Source organism: Aulostomus chinensis, chromosome 24 (assembly GCF_037954235.1).
Source record: "Aulostomus chinensis isolate RoL2024-O1b breed Wild chromosome 24, RoL_Achi_v1.0, whole genome shotgun sequence".
NCBI classification, from domain to species: Eukaryota; Metazoa; Chordata; class Actinopteri; order Syngnathiformes; family Aulostomidae; genus Aulostomus; species Aulostomus chinensis.
Window position 1 is genome coordinate 2,580,001 of NC_141343.1, and position 22,078 is coordinate 2,602,078.

The 22,078-nt window shown below is 47.7% G+C and overlaps 1 protein-coding gene across 7 annotated transcripts in view; it reads right to left on the reverse strand.

Annotated features, from left to right (window-relative positions):
* Positions 1-1,635: 1,635 nt before the first annotated feature.
* kdm6ba (lysine (K)-specific demethylase 6B, a) overlaps positions 1,636-22,078 on the reverse strand; it is a 106,212-nt gene continuing 85,769 nt past the window's right edge. For 3 of the 7 annotated variants that reach the window (XM_086196793.1, XM_086196794.1, XM_086196792.1), the window contains 22 exons: positions 15,983-16,069; positions 13,462-13,583; positions 12,817-12,940; positions 12,534-12,629; positions 12,161-12,446; positions 11,995-12,072; positions 11,635-11,805; positions 11,302-11,481; positions 10,550-11,107; positions 6,800-10,386; positions 6,564-6,690; positions 6,194-6,299; positions 5,893-6,098; positions 5,701-5,801; positions 5,553-5,621; positions 5,239-5,387; positions 5,011-5,125; positions 4,713-4,900; positions 4,439-4,580; positions 4,071-4,197; positions 3,414-3,584; positions 1,636-3,316 (listed from right to left, as the gene is read on the reverse strand). In XM_086196793.1, the coding sequence (XP_086052919.1) occupies positions 3,299-3,316; positions 3,414-3,584; positions 4,071-4,197; positions 4,439-4,580; positions 4,713-4,900; positions 5,011-5,125; positions 5,239-5,387; positions 5,553-5,621; positions 5,701-5,801; positions 5,893-6,098; positions 6,194-6,299; positions 6,564-6,690; positions 6,800-10,386; positions 10,550-11,107; positions 11,302-11,481; positions 11,635-11,805; positions 11,995-12,072; positions 12,161-12,446; positions 12,534-12,629; positions 12,817-12,935 (6,594 nt within the window). In that variant the 5' untranslated portion in view covers positions 12,936-12,940; positions 13,462-13,583; positions 15,983-16,069 and the 3' untranslated portion in view covers positions 1,636-3,298. Of the gene's footprint in view, positions 3,317-3,413; positions 3,585-4,070; positions 4,198-4,438; positions 4,581-4,712; positions 4,901-5,010; positions 5,126-5,238; positions 5,388-5,552; positions 5,622-5,700; positions 5,802-5,892; positions 6,099-6,193; positions 6,300-6,563; positions 6,691-6,799; positions 10,387-10,549; positions 11,108-11,301; positions 11,482-11,634; positions 11,806-11,994; positions 12,073-12,160; positions 12,447-12,533; positions 12,630-12,816; positions 12,941-13,461; positions 13,584-15,562; positions 15,854-15,982; positions 16,070-16,928; positions 17,080-21,632; positions 21,652-22,078 lie in introns of those variants that run through there. The other 4 variants (XM_086196796.1, XM_086196795.1, XM_086196798.1 and 1 more) reach the window with 4 other exon arrangements.

Genomic DNA, 22,078 nt, shown 5'->3' on the forward strand with positions numbered 1-22,078 from the left:
ATTTAGAGTCTGGATTAACCTGGTCCCTCTTGATGTCTTTGGACTGTGGGAGGAAGCTGGAGTACCAGAGAGAACCCAGCAAGAACAGGGAGAACATGGAGACTCACCCAGAAAGATTGAACTCGAACCCGGAACCTTCTTGCTGTGAGGCCACAGTGCTGACCACTGCACCACCGTGCAGCCTATATGTTTATGTATGTGTGTGAATTTAGTTTGTGTATATGTGTATTTGTCTGGTGTGTGTGTGTATATATATATATATAGAGAGAGAGAGAGAGAAAATAGAGATGAATATGTGTATATATATCTATGCATATATGTGTAGATATTTTTTAATGTGTATCGATATGTGGGCATGTAATTAATACACTTACTGTATATATTTATGTTTGTGTGCATGTATATTCATGTGTATTTGCATAATTAGACATTTGTCAATATATTGATATATAGTGTACATATGTATCAGTATGTATATATATTTAAAAACATTGATACATACACACATAGGTATTTGTATGCTTATATACATCAATTAAATATACATACACACATACATTTTATTAATTTACACTACATGTATGCACGTACACATTTATAAATGTATATGTATGTGCATATTCATACACACAGTGTATTTATATGTTCATACAATTTTATGTAAGTGTTCAGACATATTTTTAATATTCATGTACATTGCATACTTGTAGTACATCAAATTGGCGTCTTTTTTATTCTCCTTTTCAAAACGGATGATTTTAAAGTTGTTTGACTCCAGTCGGATTTACAGCATCAGCCAGGAAACTGAAGTGCAGGCCGACTGGTCACTGCTCCCGGCTCCTTCCCGTCCCGCTATCTGTAAAGATTTACCGCTCGTACTTCCTTCGTTTACTCTGCACGCTGATGTCGAACTGGAAAGTTTTTCTGTGCGACTCTCCGCTTTATTTTCTCACAGGCATATCCAACAATAGCAAGCTCAAGGTGAGGACATGACAAAGCTGTGCCAAGCGTTTGTCACTGCCAAAGGACTGTGACTTGTTATTGTTGAGAGCGACGTGGAGTTAAGGTGGACTGGGACATTTGTTCTGTGAGGATTGTCAAGAACCGGCTGAGCAGAGGGCCCAGTCTGGCCCACTGGTGTGAACCGAAGGGGTTTTAGGTTCACTAATCTGGATATTCTTTGATTTGTGCTGGAAACAAGACGTCTGAAACCCTCCTCGTTCACTGGTTATTCACAGTCGCATCAAACTGGACTGTTTAGTTTTGAAATCTCCCATCAAATCGTTTCCGGACTGCTGAGTACAGGACGGGATAAAATGGCGTGGATTATCCTGGATGATGCACACGAGTTTGTTAACGGGCATTTTTGGTGCAATTCACTTCAAGCTAAATAAGCGTGGCTGACTTTCTGTATTCTTGAGTCACGAAGTGACGCGGCAGGGAAAAAACACTTGCGAGCTCAAAGACAACCATTTGTGAGTACTTCAGGGTAAAAAAGTAGACATTTTTTAGGGTTAAAGTATCGCTTTACAGTGCATGAGGACCTACTTTGTCTCTCTTTTCATACCTAAGAGTGAAAAGTAGGTCTCGTGGAAGTAAAAATAATAGAAATGTTTGAGTTTATCAAAAAGCGTTTATTAATAGTCATAGTAATGTCACACAAATTCACAAGTGTTTAAGACATGTCTGGCTCAGTTTGGTGTGTGTCTGCAAGTATGTCTGTGTGAATTCTCTAAACAGTGCAGTTATAAATAAATGACCACAAAGAGAAGGAGAAAGGGTAATATTGCAACAGGAAAAATAGAATTCTCATTTTTAAGAAGACAGAAAAAAAACCAACAGGTTGTTCAAAGAGAACATTTAGCACCATCTATCCCATTATCATATTCAACAGATATCATAAAATCATTAAAATCTTATCTAAAAGCCCCCTACGTGATAGTAATAAAAAAAATTACAATTTCTCAAAACACTTTGGAAAAAGTCGTTTTGTTTTTTTTTCCTTAATGATCATACAAACACAGCATTCCATTAGTCATCTTCTCTACGTGAGCAGTGTGCCTATCGTCTACAGGAAAGGTGGCGTTATATTCAAGATAAAGATATCATTTCATATATATCAGGAGAAAAAAAAGGAAGGAGTAGTGAGGCGATCATTAGAGAAACAGCAGCCTCCTCTTCCGCAGACGCACAACCCCCCCATCACACACACGCACGCACGCACACACACACTTCAGTTCTTACAGAGCAATTGTAAAAAATAAGAACAAAAATTCAAAATTGTACAACCCTATTTTAAAAGGGAGAACATTGATATCCAATAAATAGAGGGAATGTTTTAAATTAAATGTACAACGCCCCCCCCCCCCTCACCCCGCCCTGCCCTAAAACAAACAAACAAACAAATAAACGAACAAAAAAAAAAATCTAAGAAATATTAAGTCTGCATACTGGAACAAAACAATCAAGAGGTACAACACACAAACACCAGATGATTTTTTTCTTCTTTTTTTTTTCCAGAGATAGAAGCAACAAACAAAAAAGACCTGATGATGTGTGACAACTGAATATTAATTTCCAGAAGAGATAAAAGCATATTCATAGAAACACAAGATTTACAACAAATACAAGTTAACCCCCGCCCCTCAACAAAAAAAAGAAAACCAGTCATTAAAACCCGTATGTTTTTGAAGCATTCCAAACAATTTTTTTTAAATTCTTAATGCTTTAGAAAAATGTTCATATCTCTATTATTAGTATTTGTCTTTTTCTCTTTTCTAAATACAAGTGACAAGGCCAATGTGGTATATATCTAGGCTGATCTAGTTTAGAAAAACAAACAAAACAAAAAAAAAAACCCAATAAATTATTTCTTAAAAAAGACAGCACCCCACGAAAAAAAAAAAAATGCAAACAGCATGTACAAATTTCAGTATTCAAGACAACAACAGAACAAGTTCCTTCTTGTACAGACAGAAACGCGCCGTTGAAACCGTCGCCGAGCTTTCAGAGTTTGTTCAACGGCAGCACCGAGCACCCGCGGGTCCTCAGGGTGTCTGGGCAAGAGCACCATCTCAAAGTAAACTGGTATTTTATTGGCGGCTTGGTATCTCTTCTTGTAAACAGTAATGATGAGTAAACGTATTCAACTGGCTGTTCGGCAAGTATTAGCAGTAGTAGTAGTAGCAAAAAATGATCTTAAATAATGAAAGTTGACAACCAAAGTGAAACTGTGTCTTTTGTCCTGGCTTGCAGGAGTTTTGGTTACTGGCTGAAGAGACGCAGGAGGGGAGGTCTGTCACCGGGAGGAGGCGGCCTGGGAAGAGTCCACACGGGTCAGAGACCAATCGTTCACACAGACCTATCAACGCGTGAGTCACGCGCGCTCAGAGGCAAGTACAAGGTTAGTTTACCAGGCTGAAGGAGTCGTATGTGTTCATGAGCTCCTCCATGGAGTACTGCTCCAGCACCACCACGTTGGTCAGGTTGGGGCTACGCTGACGGGCGCAGTCCTCACAGTGCACCACGTACGTCTTCCTGCTGTTGTTCTCGCTCGTCACAAACAGCAAATTGAACACCTCCAACTGTGGAGAGACGTGAAGGCGCGGCTTAGGACATCGCCAGAGCTACTGGAGACTCGTCATCGTGAGTCATTCACCTGACTTGATATAAAAGTTTCTCATAATGCGGAGTGATAGAGAGCGCATGTGAATTATTTGTAGTCATAGGATGGTTGCTGTGGCAACCGCATGAACGCTAGTTTGTTGCCTTGTCTTCCTCCAGTTACCGCAGACATGAACCAGTTAAACGTCAGCTTCAAAAAGAACTCATTCAACTTCTACAAATGATTCCCTTTCTTCTCCTTCGGAGCATAAAACCACTTCCATGGAGCTTTCAAACAAAGCTTTATTGACAGCTGTCATTAGCAAGCAGGCGCCGCCAGCCATATTGAAGGAGCACTTGAAGTGGGATTTTAGCGCTACATCATAAAGGAACAACAGTGTGAGTAGACATGACCCTTTCAGAACTTGCAGAGTGTCCACCTGTGGGGGGGTGGGGGGGCTACTCACGTCACACTCATTGCAGTAGTAGGCAGGCTCGTCCTTGACCCGACTCTGATAGGAAATCTTCTTGCCGTCAGAGACCAGTTGGTCCCGCAGGATCTGTATGTGCTTCATGGACTGCAGCAGACAGTGTCTGACGGACAGAAGAGCCAGAACTCAACATGAACCGCTTGATTACCAATACGGAGACGTTTTTTTTATGGAGTCGATGCACCCAGCTAATGCTGACGCCCTCTACTGCCACAGCTCTCTATATGCACTACTTTGATCAAGGTTGAGCTTAACCCATATGACTCTCGGGGGATACGTCATCGCGCTCATGAATGTACCATATGTTCATCTCTTTTCAATCCAAGTCAACTGAATCTACTCACTTGATCATCTTGTAGGTGTCTGGATCCGTGACCTTAACCGTGCGGGCCACGTTCCACGACACGTGAATCATCGGGACGATGGACTTGACTTTCTTCACTTCGTTCCACTCAAACCTCTCCAGGGCCAGCTGGTACTGGTAAGCTGCAAATACACAGGGGGCAACATTTAAAAACAAGACTATCGCTTCATTTTACTACACGCTGACAAATAATGGCGCTTCTGTGTTTTGAATAAAATAACCAGCTTTTTAGCCATAGACGGTAAATTTCTGACCGTTAAGTGGTCCAACGTTCCAGGCAATGTTGTTGCACCAGCCCACGGCCTGAACCCAGTGAACAGTTCCAGCATTGATCCACACTAAGTCCCCTGGCCGCTGGATGAAGCGGTACACAGGGATGTTGGCATTGTAGAGGTCCTCCAACACCGGCCACCAGGACCCTGTCAGGTAGTCGACCCCATGCCTGAGCAGACGAGAGAGACAAGGTGATCTTGTTAGGTTTGACATCTCCAGACATCTGCAAAGGTGTTGCAGCTGTAAACTCTGTCCGGCTGTCGTTACCAGTTTACTCACTTTTCGCAGAAATCGTTGATGGCCTGCCAGTAGTTCTCATGGACAGAGAACCACTCACAGTCTCCAGGGCCGATGTTGATGTTGACAGAGCAGAAGTTGTTGTTCTCCTGGTGACCTGTTCAATACACACAGGAAATACTCTCGTCACGTCTAATGCTATCTTTTTTTTCTCTGGAGAAAATTGACAAAGATACCAGCTTTGTTTCCGTAAATGCCGAGGTCCTTTACCTGGTGTTCGGCTCCCTGGGACCTTCATGTAGAGCTGGACAGTGTTCATGCCCAGTATGGTGTGTCCAACGTGACTCAGCATGTTCCCGCTGGATGCAACACGCATGAACGCTGGCAGCTTCTGCAGCTCTTGTAGCTGAGGCTTCCACCTTGGCAGAGACAGCAGATGAGAACTCTTAACAACTTCTATCTTCACTTAGGTTTCAACTACAACACAGCTGTTTCAAGACATGGCCACAGGGGGGCGACGTGAGGCAACGCTGTGACTAAGTTTCAGTCTACTGTTGTCTTGCACTGACGTGCGAGGGTCTCACCTCTTAGGATCTGAGAGGTCGATGTTGGTTCCAAATTTGATGATCTTGCCCACTGGTTTCTGCTCACCACTGAGGGAAACAGGAGAAACATCAGTACTCCTCAGGACACAGGTGTTTTACCCTTTCGTGCTTTAACAACAGGCTTTACCTGCTACTTTCTTTAGCGCTGTCCTTGCTGGGTGTTTCAGAGCCATTGGGTGGCTTCTTATCATCATCTTCCTCATCCTCCTCATCACTGCCTTTCTCCTCCTTAAGTCACGGGGTAAAACATGTTTACCAGCAGGTTTCAAAAAGGAACAGAGACATTCAGCTGAAAGATTCAGTTGGAGGGAGCAGTTACCTGCAGGCTCTCCTGAAAGCTGGACGCCTGGTACTGAGCGTACTTTGCTATCGTGGTGTGAGAGCGGCTGCTCTCGCAGGGCCATGTCTGACCTGTCCCACTGGGGTCCCAGTTCTCATCAGCGGGCTGCTGCACCTGAGTCCTCACCTCTACAGCCTGCTCTGCATTAGCTTCCACCAGAGATTTGGTAGAGAAGAGCCCCAGATCTGTGAATGAGAGAGAATGGTAGGAGCAGCCTTAGCTAAACGCTTGGATAAGAGAGGAGCAGCAAAGATGAGGCAGTTCACTTGCATCAACCTACTGAGTCTCAGAGAGCCAGCCAGTCCTCGGATGACAGTGACAGGATTCTTGGGATCTGTACAGAACTGCAGGAGCACCGGTGAGAAGGCGTCCCTCTTGCTCTCCAACTGTTGAAAAGAACAATCATGTCAGCGCACAGGAATAGGATCTTTTTCAGATTATTTGATGTCATGCACAGAGTATCACCACAAGGTGGCAGTATGTGCATGTTGAAGCATATTGACCATCTATTTTGGACACTTTATATCAAGCACCATGCACGTTCTGTTGCTTTAAGCGGACATTGCATTATGTTGTAACCCCGTACAAAATGGAACCATCTGTCAAAAATGGGAGCATGTGTATGACGTGTCATAGGAACTCAGACTTACGTAAATGCTGGGTGTAGGAGGGTTGAGCTTTTCTCTCGGGATGGGTTCCTCAGTGGTCATGATGGGCTTGACAGAGAAGGCCGGGAGCAAGAAGGATTCTCGGAACTTCCCTTTCACTCTGGCACACCTAGAACAGGACAACAAGTGTCCGTGTCACAGAGCTGCAGTAGTTCTTTACACAGGAATAGCTTAAATGTAGGCGCACGTTGAGGAGTTCTCCTCTGCAGTGGACTTACTTGCAGGACCTGATGACTTCACCAGCTGTGTTCTTGATGCTAATTTCTTCTAACGGGATCCTCTTCTCCTCCACCTCAGAGGCGATGAACGTCTCCCTGTCCCCGCTCTCCACTTTAATCAGGCGGATCTTCAACTCCTTGGGTGGTCCATCTGACAGTGCCTTCAGTTTCAAGAAGTCTGTGGAACCTAGAGAACCTGACTCAGTGCCTTTTCTGTGTTCTGATCTTGCCCCAGAACCTCTTGAGGTCCATTCTGCTTGTTCTCCTTCACTGGTGGAGCTGGCTCCCGACGTGTCCTTGCGTTTCTTTTTGTCAGACTCATGATGACCCCGATTCTTCCCACAGCCCTCCTTGCTCTGGAGGTTAAGGTCACCGAGAATTCTACGATCCTTTTTGTCCTTATGGCTCTTTCCATCCTTGTGCCGCTTGTGGCTGGTGCTGGAGTGAATGGAAGAGGATGATGACGATGAAGAAGAAGAGAAGGCCATCATCTCGTCTCTCTTTTCTCTATGCTTCTTCTTTTCTTTTCTGTCTTCGTGCTTCCTGCTGCTACTGTGGCTGTGACCATGTTTCCTCTTCTTCTCTTTCTCCCTCTCTCTATCCCGGTTCCTGTCCTTCTCTCTGTGTTCTTTTACTTTCTCAGATTTGTGTCTGTCCTCTGCTTTGCCATGGCCGTCCGTTTTATCGAGGGATTTCTTATTGGGAAGGGACTGCCGACTAAGCATGACCTCACAACTCTTGCCCAGCTCTGCCAGAGAAGACTCTGAGATGGTTGCCATATGTTGCTCCTCCTTGATCACTTTAATCGGCTTTATATGAGGAAGATGCTCCTTTTTGGCAGAGCTCACCTTTTGCCCTGCTCCATCATGGCTCCAGACATCAGCATCCTCAAGTTTTAGTTTACGGTCTTCAAGCAAGGAAGGAGCAGAGGACTTCTGATTTTGGGCAGCTGGACTAAACGGTGGATTGGTTGAATCGGATGTGGGAGAGCTGCCTTGTTGTTGCCGACAAATATCAGGACCCAGTGACAGTGAAGAGGAGTATTTGACCCCGACTAAAGCTGAAGGAGGGGGTCTGCCAAAAGGTCCCCCACGATAGGCATACTTCTGACTCTCCAGGACTGTTGCTAGAGACTTGAACATGCTGTTTACACCCGTTTGATGAAGGTGGGGTCGTTGGGGTGGTGGAGAACAAGATGGTGTCTCCGAATCCTCTTCATCGTCATCCTCATCCGCCTCACTTTTAGTCTGCTCGGGTAAGCCGTACAGTTTAGCCAGATCACTGTGGCGGTAGTTGGTGTTCCCTACTCCCATCCCTAAGTCCATCGACTGTTTAGGAGGAACAGGTTTAAGGTAGTCCTCGTCCTCCTCATTGAGAGAAGACGTCCGGCTACAAGGGGATGCCAGAGAGCCTTGTCGGCTGAGAACGGGAGGGCTAGCATGAGGATTAGATCCCAAGTCTTCCTGGGTTGGCTGATGCTTCAGTGCGGGAATGAGTTCTGGGGCGCATAGGTAACCCTTGATAGGCTGAACACTTGGACAAAAGTTGTCCAGGAGACCTGTGGACCCGGTCTTTTCACTGTTATACATCTCCTCTTCCTTCTTGATGGATTCATCCAACATAGCCATGATGTTGGCCAGACCGTCAGGAAGGAGTGTGGACATGTCCGAGGGCTCCTCCTCGAACTGAGCGCTGTCAGAGTCGGTGCTGCAGCTACTAGCAGTCTTCAGCCCACCACCTGTCACTGGACTCGGGAGAATTGTCCCTGTGGAGTTGGAGGTGGTAGATAAAGGTGGTGGTGGCAGGCTCTCCCTGGGAAAAGCCTGATAGAGTTTGGGGGGGTCTCTAAGTGCCAACGTGGGGAGGGATTGCTGGCTTCGGTCCCTCTCCCTGGAGGAGTCTTTGGATTGGTTGGGTGCAGCTTGCATTGCCGGCGGCTTGTTGGGGTATACGGGCTGGTTCATCCCTGAGGTATTATTGTGTGTTGATGAGGGAGTGAATGTTGCTCCACCACCGTTGCTCCACATCTCCCTCTGCCTCTGCTTTTCTCTGGCGTACTCAGTTTGAGGTGTAAGAGGAGGTGGACGCAGCCGTTCTAGAGGAGTAGTGGTGTTGGGTGTCTGGCCTGGAGGACAGGGAGGAACGCCGCCACGACTTAGCCAGGGGTAGGGGGGTGAGGACTGAGAGCTGGGGGCTGGTGGAGCAGGAGGAGGAGCAGTCACAGAACAGAGGCGTGGAGGTGGGGGTGTTGCAGAGCTGCTTCCAGAGAGCAGTCTCTCCAGATTCTCAATTGCAGTCTGCTCTTTTCCTTTCGTACTGCACAATTCCTCCTCCCTCTTCTGTTCCATCTTATTTTTCTCCTCCAACTCTTTCTGTTTCTTCCTTTCTTTATCCCTCCTCTCCTGTTCTCTCTTCTTTCTCTCCTGCTTCTCTGCTTCTCTCCTCTTCCTCTCCTCCTCTTGCCGCTCCCATTCCCTCCTTTTCCTCTCCTCTTCCTGTCTTTCCCATTCTCTCTTTTTCCTCTCCTCCTCCAGCCTCTCCATTTCTCTCCTCTTCATCTCTTCTTGCCTCTTCTGTTTCTCTTGCTCCTGTCTCTCCCATTCTCTCCTTCTCCTCTCCTCTTCCTGCCTCTCTAATTCTCTCTTTTTTCTGTCCTCCTCATCCTTTTTTTCCAGCTCTTTCCTCTTCCTCTCCTCCTCATGCTTTCGTTTCATCTCCCATTCTTTCTTCCGCCTCTCTTCCTCCTCTCTGTCCCTCTTCCTCCTTTCCTCAGCTTGCATGTGTCCCTCTAGCTCAGCATCAAGCTTGTCTAGCACCTCTTCAATGGACTGAGGGACAGAGGTTGGGGCTGGTGGACGAATCTGTTGCTGAGAATAAGTCTGTGACAAGCCAGAGTCTGGCTGATGACCCAGTCTGGAGGACAGGGCAGGATTAGATTGCTGAGGAGCTGGATAGTATGCAGGAGGAGACCTTGGAAGAGGATTTGAAACCCTGCTTGTAATTACACTGTCCCCTGCCCGCTGGTGCCCTGAGGAGAACAAAGATGATGTTGACGATGAGGGGAATGCAGGAGCTTGCTCCAGTTCGGCCTGAGAATAATATGAGGTTTTCCCCTTTACGGGCAGGGACTTGGCATGTCCCTGTTGTTGTGGTCTGGTCCGTTCCTGACGATGAATCTGATTGGCAGCGGCAGCTTGGCCTCTCTGACAACCTGGCTGCAACAGGACATCCAGCGAAGAGGCGGCGGTAGGGACATTGCTGGTGGAGTGCTGGGGCTCTCTAACTCTCTGCCAATTGTTACTTCTGTTGCTCACAGAACAACCAGCGGCGGGTGAAGTGGCCACGGTGGAGACTCCAGGTGTAGTTACACCACCAGAACTACTGCTGTAGCCACTGACGGAGCGGGACGACTGGGATATGGGAAAATTGGGAGTGATGACGGGGGCACGGGTGGAGTTGGCTGCGTGTACAGGAGGGCTGATGTGAGGGTGATGCTGGGAGGAAACCAACACCTGACTATCCATGACCTGATTGTGGCTCTGCTGGCGGTGAGGTATCAGTCCTGGAGGCCTGTAGATGCCCGAACCCTGACAACCACATTAAAAAAAAAAAATTATGATGATTAAGTCTATTTAGGAGTAAAAGCACCTGCTGCCATACAAGAGGGGTTGTAACTGTCATAACATGTGATTTCAGAAGCATTAAATACTGTAAACATGGTCCAAATTAGCATGAAATGCTTGTACTCACATGGGAGTGACTGCTGGGCCTAGTCTGGTTTCTCCAGACCTCATGGGGCCCACTTTGCTGAGGTACTGAGGTGCTGCTGGCAGGAGGAGGTGGAGGAGGGGGACCCTGGTGCCCCAGCCCTGGATGAGGCTGTAAGTGACTATAAGGCACACTGCTGCGGCTGCTGCTGCTGCTGGTTGCAGGGGGATTAGCTGGTGACGACTGGGCATGCGGGTGTTGGTCTCTGCCCCCCCTGGTTGGGGTAGATGCCATGTGAGAGGTAGCTTGGTTGCCACCTTGACCCCCAATGAGAGGGCCCCTCTGGTTGTGAGGGCCATGTGGCTCTATGGCCTGGAAGGGTGGAGCCAGCCTCAGTTTTGAGCTTGGACTGCGATAGGAGGAGTGAGGGGACTGCTGGTTTACAGCCTGAGACTGGAACGTGTCTTTCTGTTGCGTAGTAGCACATCCCTGGTTGTAGCTACCAGGAGAGGAGTTAACAGGAGGGGAGAGGGTCGAAGGCGAGGAAGCAGCAGGAGAGAGCTTTTGGGTGTAGCTGCCTAATCCTTGTTTATGGGTTTCCTAATAAACAAAACAAAAAGAGGAAGAAGTCAACAAAGGATGATTGGAGTGATGCAAGATGAAGAAAGGATTAATCAATGCTGCTACTTCACAAAATTTGGAAAAGGGAAGTTCAGTCAGTTGATAGAACTACAGTGTCTTTGGCACCACCCAATTCATTCAGCATATTAACCTTGTATTCTTACTGATCTCACCTGGACCTCCTGTGAAGGTGGGTTCTTGCGATCAGAGGTCTGGGGCTGCCAGGGATTGTTGTCCTTGTGAAGGGGATTCCAGAAAGCTGGTTTTGGAGGGAGGTGGTGGGCCGATGATTGATGCTGAGATAACAAAGCCTGGCCTGGGCTTGGGTAATGCTGTTGGCCAAGATGGGAAACCTGCGCAGCGGGTGGGACATCACAATAATGAGAAATGACAGATCTTGACCAAAGAGTGACAAACAAAAACTGCAGAGGAAACCACAAATTAATTGCCACTCACTGTGGACAGCCTGATATCAACAAATCAAACTGGTTGTGTCTGTCTGATACCTGATCGGAACTCTTTTTCCGTTTGCTGGGGCTGGGACAGTCTTCAGCAGCTTGACGGGAGGACGGATGCAGGGAGGGCAGAGGAGTGTGCTGGATGACAGAGTGCTCTCCTAGTGGAGGGCCCGGGCGCTTCAGCTGACCCCCTAACATCTTGCCAGGGTAGCCCCTCTGCTGGTAACAGAAAAATGAAAAGACAAGTGTCACAACTACAACAGTGTCAGTTCAAAAACCAGCCAGAGTTGGGAGACTTTGACTGTCGTTCATCTGCTGGGTCGTTAAAACAGTGACAGCCATAACAGCGACTGCTGTTTGTATGAATGGATGATGAAACATGATCAGAGCCAATTAGAAAGCGCTCACCTGATGCACCTGAGCCCACATCTCATCTCCCAGTAATGGCGGCCCCCGGGGAACATGCTGCTCCTGAGGACCCCCGAACTAAAGACAGAAGAGACAAAACAGAGACCATGAAGACCAAAAGAAAATCCACTGTGATGCAGAAAGCAAAAGTTACTTTACTACTCACCTTCAGCAGTTGGTTGGGCCTGCCGGGGAGAAGGTGTGTGTTGGGGGGTGGTCCGCCACCGCCTGCATAGCCTCCATTATGGAATCGAAGTGAGTGCTCATTGGACAGGGGCACAACAGGATGTCCTTGGGGAGGATGGTGGGATTCATACAGCTGGCCTAGTTGCTCCCAGGCTCTGTGGGGAGGTGGAGGATGAAGATGATGGGGGGGTGGTCTTTGTTGCTCCCTCTGTAGACCTGGTAACATTGGCTGTGAGAGATCAAGTCTCTCCCCTCCTCGCATGGGCCTGGGAAAAAAAAGAAAAAAAAACCCTCAAGTAAATGAACTTCTGGTCTCTAATTTAGGTCAGACACTGATTATTTTGGGATCTTACCCATGACTAAAGAATTTACTGGGCTGGTTCAGTCCACTCATAGGACCAGGAGGTAGATGAGGAATGAGCTGGTGTTGGTTCATTCCAGGCGAACACCTGAAGAGCAACACAAGGGTCAGTTAAGACATCCCGATTGCAGCGGCTGAGTTGGATGAAAATGAGCCGTCATGATGTCTGATGTCCAAAAATATAAAACACAAGTGTTCTAATTACATGTTGGCCCTGATGGTTTAACTATGGGGTTTGGGAAAGGGTTTGTGTATGTGTTGGCATGGCAACAGACCTGGCAGGTGGCTGCCAGGCGCGGCCGCCCACGGGAGCCCATGGTCCCCGGTTGAGTCCATCCAGAGGGAAGGAATCCCGTGTGCCACGCCCGCCAAACTGCTCTACTGCGTGATGCATCCAGCCTGGAGGTGACAGTTGGATGAAGTTAGGTTCATACTTACAAATACGTAAAGTACCACACTGTACATCTCATAAAAGTAGCAAACATGACATCAACTCATTAGGCTTCAACCCCACAATCCATAAGAGGTTCAACTGTTTCAGTAAAACATAGTTTGTCAGTTCTATTGTTGTTTCTTGGTCCCAGTTTTTGTTTATTTTGTGCATTAATGTGGAGAACCCCCCCCCCCCCCCCATGCAGAGCTACTCGCCCACAGTGCAACTGAACACATAGCATAAACCAACGAAGCCATGACTGCATTTTGGCATGTGACTGTGCACTTCGCTGCACTTATTAACAATCTAATGAAAGATTTTTGTAATTGTGGACCCCCCCCCCCCTAAAAAATTGTGATTTCCAAGCACCAACTGAGTATCGCACTGTAACTACCCGTTATCCTATCAGAAATAGAGATTATAGCAAAGACACCAGAGCCAAAGATGAATTTTCTGCATGATGGTGAATGAGCGAGCCTGTACTCACCAGACTAGCTGTATCTGTGAAGCCCTCCACTGCAGCACAGAGAGGGCCTCACTCCAACACTTTAAATAGCTCTACTATCCGCCTCCTCTGTCTTCAGCACCGAGAACCTGAAAGCCGAATGGCTGTAGAGAGAGAGAAGAACAGGAGAGTCACTATGAGACACACACACACACACACACACACTGAAGAGTCAATAAATGCCAGTGGGCTCTCTATCATGACGGCTAGTTGGTGGGTGGGAGCGAAAGTAGAATACAGAGCAGGGGCGAGCTGGCTGAAACTGTGACAGCAGCGCCAGACTTCATGCAACCTTTATTTATATCTTAATTTCTTCTATTCTTCTTATCTAAGCAGCATTAGCATAACTTCTTGTGAGGGTATAAAGGATGTCTTTGTTTGGAGGGGGGTGCAATGCGTCACGCAGCCAGTGGGAGGCAGCAGTGAACCAGTGCACTCAGAGAAGGAAGGATTATTGTCTCAGCCCAGATGGCTCAGGGGGGAGCTCACCTATGAGGACAAACCTGGGGTTACTGTAATCCTACCAGGACTAGGAGAGACGCCCTGGGCACATGCCAAGTGTGTCAGTGTGTGTGTCAGGAGTATATTCTACATGTTCATGTGAATACAAGTGTATGTGTGTGTGTGTGTGTGTGTGTGTGTGTGTGCGCGCGCTGCAGCGCTCTAAAGGGTGTGTGTTTATAGTGTGTGCATGCCTGATGGATACACTAAGGTTTAATCTCATTATAGCAGGCGTGATATGTGTGTGTGTGTGTGCGTGTATTTGGGGGGGGTTAGCTGAGACAGACGGTCTGAACAGGATGGAAGGATAGATTAAGGAGAAAAGATGGTGATGGAGAAGAGGGACGGGACAGAGGGAGATGAAGGGTGGAGGGGAGAGTCGGAACAGTGCCATGAAGACACCCACACACCTAAACACACACACACACACACATTTTTACCCAAACACAACACAAAAGAAAACGGTTGAGAGACAGAAAGAGGAATAAGTCCCTCCCTTCTCTGCTTCTGAAACATCAGACAGCACAAAACACAGAAGGTGTCAAGATACGTTTCGGTGCACTTCAAATAAAAGGACAACAAAAGCAGAGGGATGCTGAACACAATCTAACACTTCTTTCTCTTCAGAACCAATAAACTGCCAGTGAAGGTAAAACTGATAGGCCCAAAACAAATTCCACCTCACAGAGCTTGAGACATTCATCACATCTGAGAATGTAAGACGCCGGTCCACTAACAGGAAACACCGTGATCAACCTTTGCAGCAAATGACGAGTAATGCATAATAGGATGAATAATCATTGCGCCTAATTCTCTCCCTCTCTCTCTCTCGCTCTCTCACACACACACACACACACACACACACACACACACACACACACACACACACACACACTGCTAATGATTCATTTCCAAAAAGTGGATGTAGCCAATATGACATCATCTTTGAAAGGTTGGTGCAGGCAAGAGTCTGGCAATTTGGCTGGTAACATCTTGATTTTTCGGAACAGGGCATGACCAGTGAGAGGGGGAGGACTGCGATGTCTTGCTATATCTTCTAAACTGCATCTTCTACTGGGATAATGAATTTACATGAAAGAAGACTTGATTCTATCGACTGAGTTCATACACTCGTCAGGAAAACGTTATTGGATGTAATCAGCTATTTAAAAAATCAGCTGGCTGACTGTCTCTCAGCTGAGTGACAGTCATGGTTCCATCAGGCCCTTTAACTGGCCTGCTGCGGTTGTCCCAGTCCACATCGACAGGGGAAGAATCCATGTATCCATCCAAGTGCGTCCTCCACTACGCTTGGTGGCGCTATGCTCCCTTACAGCTTTCCCAACCAGTGGCGTAAATTTTAGACAGCAGATTTAATTAAACGACAGTTTGGGCGTAAAGTTGTTGATTTGGGTCATGATGATGCTCCAGGAAGTGAATCCAAACCAACGCGTGCAGAGTGCGATGGGTCCAACTGAGGCCTACAAGTGAAGGAGTAGTTTGATTCTCACTCTATCTAAGAAGACTAGGCCAAATGTTAAGATTCAGTTCACACGACTAACACAGGAGTCGACTCACTCACTTCTGACCGGGAGAATGAACTCCGGTTTAAGGCACTTCCGTATTGGCTCGTCAAACCTCTTTTATTGCGTCTGTGCTCATATCCGCGCTCAGCGCAGCATTCTTCCAGCAGCTTTCCCAAATTAGCTCTGGTCATACGCAGTCCATCCTCCCACCAGTTCCTCTTCTCCTCCTTTCATCCACCCACCAACTCTGGATCCCTCGGCCTCTATTTAAAGCTCAGCCGAGGATATTTCTATCGCTCTTCTCTTTTAGCTTGTCGGGAGGGGTACTACTCAGCGACAAACACCACCCTCGCTATCTCTTCCCCTCCTGCCTCGCAGGCATCGCCATGCACCAGGCGCTGCTGCTTGCTGAAGATAGGCATGCGTTAACGGTCGAGACATCCTGGACACACACACGCACCCGTGCTGAGTTTTACCTTTGAGAATAGCACCGAGTTATTGATTCACAGTAGTGTTGAGTCTCAGCTCCGGCTGCTGGTCATCTCTCTGGGGTCTCCACGACACTGGAAGACAGAGAAGAGAAAGACGTTCCTGTCAAGCTGTCGTAAAAACAAGGTGATGAGAACCGTCAGTCGTAGCTGCAACCTTGACTCAGAGGTGTCATTCAAGTTCAGGTGGTCTCAGCTTTCACCCCCTCTACCCTGCTTGTTTCTCCTTCTGGACTTTCTAGACAGACACCACCTTGTGAGGTGACGTCTGGTTGCAGGGGAGAAAGGGAAATCCGAGGACGGCGTATCTCAACACAATGAAGGCGAGGGACGCGCTCGCTCGCTCCGTCCTCTCACACTGACACAACGGCCAGAGTGAACAGGCCAGCAGATACACAAACAAGGCTGATCCCGTTTTTACAGGAAGAGCCAGGCGGTCTAAAATCAACTATCACACGAGAAAGACGAGCGCTGGGGAAACATAGCGGAAAAATAAAACACATGGCATTGTGGGGAAAAGGTGAGAGAGAGAGGAGAGAAAGAGAAGGGAGAGGTTTGGACCAGAAACCGGTCCTACGTCTGGCAGAGGCTGAGCCGGACCCAGCGAGTGCAAACAGGGACACAGCGGCAGGGTTGTAATTACCACTTTTATAGAGTGTGTTTATGTCTGCGCTGACCAAATGCTGGTGTGCTCCAGTGAGCCTCCTGGCTCTCATGTTGCTCCCAGCAGAGTGTGAGAAGCTCAGTAGTACAGACAGAGTTACACCCCGGCTCAGATTCTAGCAGACGACACCGCACAGATCAAAGCCGTGTACACGGAGAGCTCGCCAGTGACGGGGGAAGTTTGCGTATTTTTAGGGGAACACCAGCTGACTCGGCAACTAAGAGAAGGGCTTACCCCCCCTTGACTCCTCCCCCCAGGGACACCACTTACCATCAGGTATGTGGGGATGTCTCAGCGGTGTGACAACAGTGGGAATTTCTCAAGTCTTTATGAAGAATGAAGAATCTCTGTTTCCTGGCCAGCGTGGGTAGATTGTGTTGAGAAAGATGCGCAGGATGTGATGAGAAGACTAATGGGGGGGGGGGGGGGGGGGTTCACGGTCAAGAGGAAACTTCCAAAAAGAGTTCAAGAGAAATGATAAGATAACTTGACGCCTGCGCTCTCCCACGCCGCCCTGAAACCACAGAAAAAACACAAACCTGATTTCACTTTTTCCTCACTTATACTACAAGTGAAAGTAGTTTTACTGCTGTGCTGTTCAAACAGCGGGTAGAAGTCAGTTATTACCACGGCAATACCCCTCCCCCCATCAACACCAGACATTAAATAACTTTTCCTTTCAACACCCGTGTCGTGGTTACGCAAGTCAGTTATTGCCCCAGCAACACCAAAGATCAGCTGGGAGGCGGGGCCAAGCAGGAGGTTGTAACAACGAAGTGAAAGCACGTCATCAGCCACAGTAAAGAAGAAGAAGTTACAATAAAGCAGCTCTGCTGGCTCCTAAACAAAGAAATACAAATACTTATGAAAGGAAAATGAAGCGTAATCCAACGCGACACCAGACACAAGCTTGTGGCTGCACGCAGGACGGCTGCTGCAGTTGCTACCGGTGACAATAAGACGCTTGAAATGTGTCCGTCTGTGTGCAGCAGCGTCCTTACTGTATTCACCCTCCCCTGCCAGCCACGGGCCTGCACTGGTCCCTGGCCAGACAACCACACTGAGGCCATAAGAGGAAAATAGACAGCAGTGGGAGAAGAGGAGGAGGGAGAGGGAGGAGGGGGGGGGGCACAAGTGAGGACACGAGAGCCTTGAGAGTTTTTTCCTCCATCATCATCATCAGGACATCCAGCAGGAAGCTTTCTAGACTCAATACCGGATTGTGAAACGAAACAAACTGAGGTAAGCAGCAACCTGCTGGGGAGAAGCTCGAGCTGGAGGAGCAGCTGGGTGCCAACGTCACATGGGACACGACACTGGAGGAGCATCAGCCTGAAGCAGATAATAACAGGAGCCTGCGTGTCTCTGGACCAGGATGACGGAAAGGCATCTCTCTGCTCCATTTGGTCATTACATAATCAGTCCCAGATAGAAATCTGGAGGAAACACCATGAATTTCTCCCTCTCTCTCTCTGTCACACACACACACACACACACACAGGAAGAGCCAGCCCCCTGCACATCCGTCCACCTCCGCCCCGTTGCCAGGCTCCCTGTTTGTGTGGATATTTGTGTCGGTGCAAACGTCAGCAAATGCCATTCCAAGATGCGGGATATCTTTATCACAGCCGGGCCTTGTTCTGAGTGGGTCAGCCGAGGACATGTTAAAACACTGATCCTGTGTGTGTGCGCACGCACGCGCACGCACGCACTCGCACACACACACACACACACACACACACACACACACACACAGTAGTGCCTGGCCTCCATGATAGGCACTAATCTGCTGGATTCATCCAGGTCAACCCTGCATCTAACAGCCAGCTCTTCTGCACCAGTCAGCCATAACAGGGCAGATTACAGCGCATCTATCTGTCATCTCAGAAATCAGGGACCCTCTGATGTGCCGCTGCTGCTCTCAACCTTCACGAGATTCCCTAGAAACAACAGTAAGAAGAGCTGCAACCGGCAAAGAAGCCCTGACTTTTTGTGGCTCCAGAGCCTTTAACTAGTGAGGATGATTTCCTGAGAGATGAGCAACAGTTGCCTCTGTGTGTGTGTATGTATGTGTGTGTGTGTGTGTGTGTGTGTGTGGTGGTGGTGGTGGGGGGGTGGTAAGAAAATATGAAGCCCCTCTTTTGTTTCAGGAACTCACCACAATCACATCTGGGCTGGCGTCACACGTCTGAGTGCATCTCTCTCACTCTCTCTCAACTACTCACAGATCAGATGCACGTGCATGTGTGACGTTACAAAAGGGAACAGAGAAGTGAAGCCAGAGGAAGCTGTCGTCACAGTCAGAGGAAGTAGGCCTCCCTGGGGTGGGGGTGGGGTGGGGTGGGGTGGGGTGGGGGTGAGGTTAAGAGCTTCCTGTTGAACAGATAGTTGTTGAAGAAGTAATGACTAACTCTAAAACACTGGTCAGTTCAGTCACGGCTCCTGAAATACCCCAGACAGACGCTAAGTCATCATGTGTGTGTGTGTGTGTGCGTGCGCGCGTGTGTGTGTGTGTGTGTGTGAGAGCAGCACGTGTACAACTCATGACGCACACAAGCCTTGTCAACAACAACAAGACTGTCAAAGAACTGAAAAAGCACTTTTATTTGGCTCTGCTGTGAAGCCTTTTTTCCTGTCATTTTGGGGTTCTGGTAAGACTGAATGACAAACACATGATGGTAGAGTGTGTGTGTGTGTGTGTGTGTGTGTGTGTGTGTGTGTGTGTGTGTGTGTGTGTGTGTGTGTGTGTGTGTGTGTGTTAAGGACTCCTCCCCGTTTACAGAAACAGTGCTACACAGGAGTCATCAGATTTCTTGAAAGACTTCAGCGTTTGTCGCCGTGTGTGAGACAGAAAATGAGAATGACTCAACAACCTGGCTGCTGAGGAAAGCTGCGTCTAAATCCAGAAAACTAGTAATCAGAGAGAACGTGGGCGTCTTTAATCTAACGATGACTTAAACAGCATCACTGTCTCGATTTCCGCGCTTGAGCGACCTCAAAAGCCCCCAACTATAATTTCTGCTTCTCCAGGTGATGAAAAAAACAAATCTCACAAAAAAGCCCAGGATGACACCGCGCTGCCTCTTCTAAAAGGGGAAATCCGTCTCGCTTGCTGTCCAGATGCTTCGATTTCACATCCAGGACTAACACAAACTCTCAGGAATACTCTAAACAAGCTCTCTGGGCAACGGTTGCCAGGGTAACCGGTCACATCCTCACTCGGGGTTGGTAAACGAAGCCGTGGAAGCAGAGATAGACAGAGAGAGGAATTCATACAGGGATTTATGAAAGGTCCTCCCTGATCAACATGTTTACTGAGACACTGGACCACACACACACACACACACACACACACACAAATATTATGTCTCATCAGCAGCTTGTGTGTAAAAGTAACAGAAAACAACATGTGTGTGTCCTAAATGGCTCAGCGGAAGCACAGATGGCCGCCGGATCATTTTGACTTCATGGCTGTGACGAAGACGTTGTTATGACGGAACCGTTCACCGGTTTGAGAACATCCGAGGTCTGTTGACAGATTCCTAAAATACCAGCCCTGATCTTTGAGCTGCTTTATTCTTCCTACTCTGTCAATCTCCCATGATGCACTTCCCTCTATTGCTCCAGCGTGGTTGAAGTGGGTGAAACTCGTCACAGGAGGTGATGGGGAGGGAAGAGAAGTTTTTTTTTTTTTTTTTTCTTCTCCGAAGGGTGAGAGTACAAATTTGTGTATGAGTCACAAACGTGTGTAGGTTTGTACACCTCTCCACTCCTCATCATCAGTGGCAAACAGCCAGAGACACAAAATAATTAAACTTTCCCTTAATTTACTCCCTCAAAGTTCCGCTCCTGCCTGATCACATCTTGTGACTGACAGACACCACCAGTAGATCTCCCTGTGGTTCCTCATGTAGCACAACAGAACCTGAGGCTGGACACTTAGAACAGTATTTTGGCACTTTAAACCTGGAGAACTTGTTTAAAAAAAGAAGAAGAACCGAATCTTTGTTCTTGTCTTATACTGAGTAAATATTTCGCCGCTGTTACGATGTGCTGTTCTTGGCTCTGGCCTCCACTGTGAGAGAACCAGGATGTGCAGCCGGCCGTCTCACACTGCCCGGTGGAATTCCACACGTGATTGAATGAATGTGCCCCCCCCCCCGACCTCTACAACCTCCACCGCAGCAGAGCGCACAGATGAGCCGACAGGACGAAGCATGTCAGGCCCACAGCAAGTATCCAGTATCAAGCTGGTTAACACCTCCAGCCAGAGTTTTAACACCTGACCTGGTGGAGGTGGATGGGGTGGGGTGTGTGTGTTTGTGGGGGGGGTCATTGGCAGGGCAGATGTCGTCCTGTACCTCCTTTATTCTCCTTATCTTTTGTTTTCTCCAACTCTCCAGAGGAGAAATGACACCGTTTACTGGAAAAAGCGGCGAACCAATGGTGTCTAACTCACACTCACACCACCCCCACCACCCGTTACCATTAGATACACAAACACACAGTTGCTCATGTTTGTAAGAAGCAACAAAAGTAGGGGGAGAACGGGGAGAACGAGGAGACCCCCCCCCCCCCCGCTGACACACAGAGAAATCTGATGGTCACAGCCAACACACACACAACTCCTGTTTCGTCACCAGTAGCCGTCATATGCAGCTAGATGAGTAAGCACTTTACAAAAAGGATACTGACACACACACACACAGTTGTAGTTCCTTAACTTTCATAACACTATAAACATCTAGGTAGAATACTATCCAGGTAAAAGTCTCTATATACAGAGCAAAAGCAGAGAAGTACTTGATACCTCTATCCAGAAGAATCAAAAGTACAAACTACATGGAGTTTGTGTGCTGGAACTACGGACCTCCAGAAGGCATATTAAAGTAGTAAACATTCATCATCTCATTACTCTTCAAAGTAACTGGTGGATCACAGTTGATGTATCGCAGTAAAAAGTACAGTATTTACCTTGTAGAGAAGTGCAACGTCATGAGGAGTAGGAGTTCTAGAGTACAATGCAGATACCTCAAGATTGTGCTCAAGCACAGTACTTGAGCAGTAATAGTTACTTTCCACACCAACACAGTAGAACTCTTAATGAGATCAAAGTAATCTTTAATTTGATTAAGACACCCTGCTAGAGCCCTCCTCAGGGCAGTGTGGGGGTAGAAAACTGCTCTCTCTCTCTCTCTCTCTCTCTCACACACACACCTCTTCTGCTTACTCAACATGAAGCTGTGTGTGTGTGTGTGAGTCACTCTCTCACTATTGTTGAGTTTGCAGCCCTATTTCCACCATCAGCCCTCCTAGCTGGTGAATGTGTGTGTATCACTTTAATATTCCTCCATGTTCGTCATCACTCATAGTAGAATGGGCGGCGATTGTTCATTCACACATACACGCACGAGGGCGCG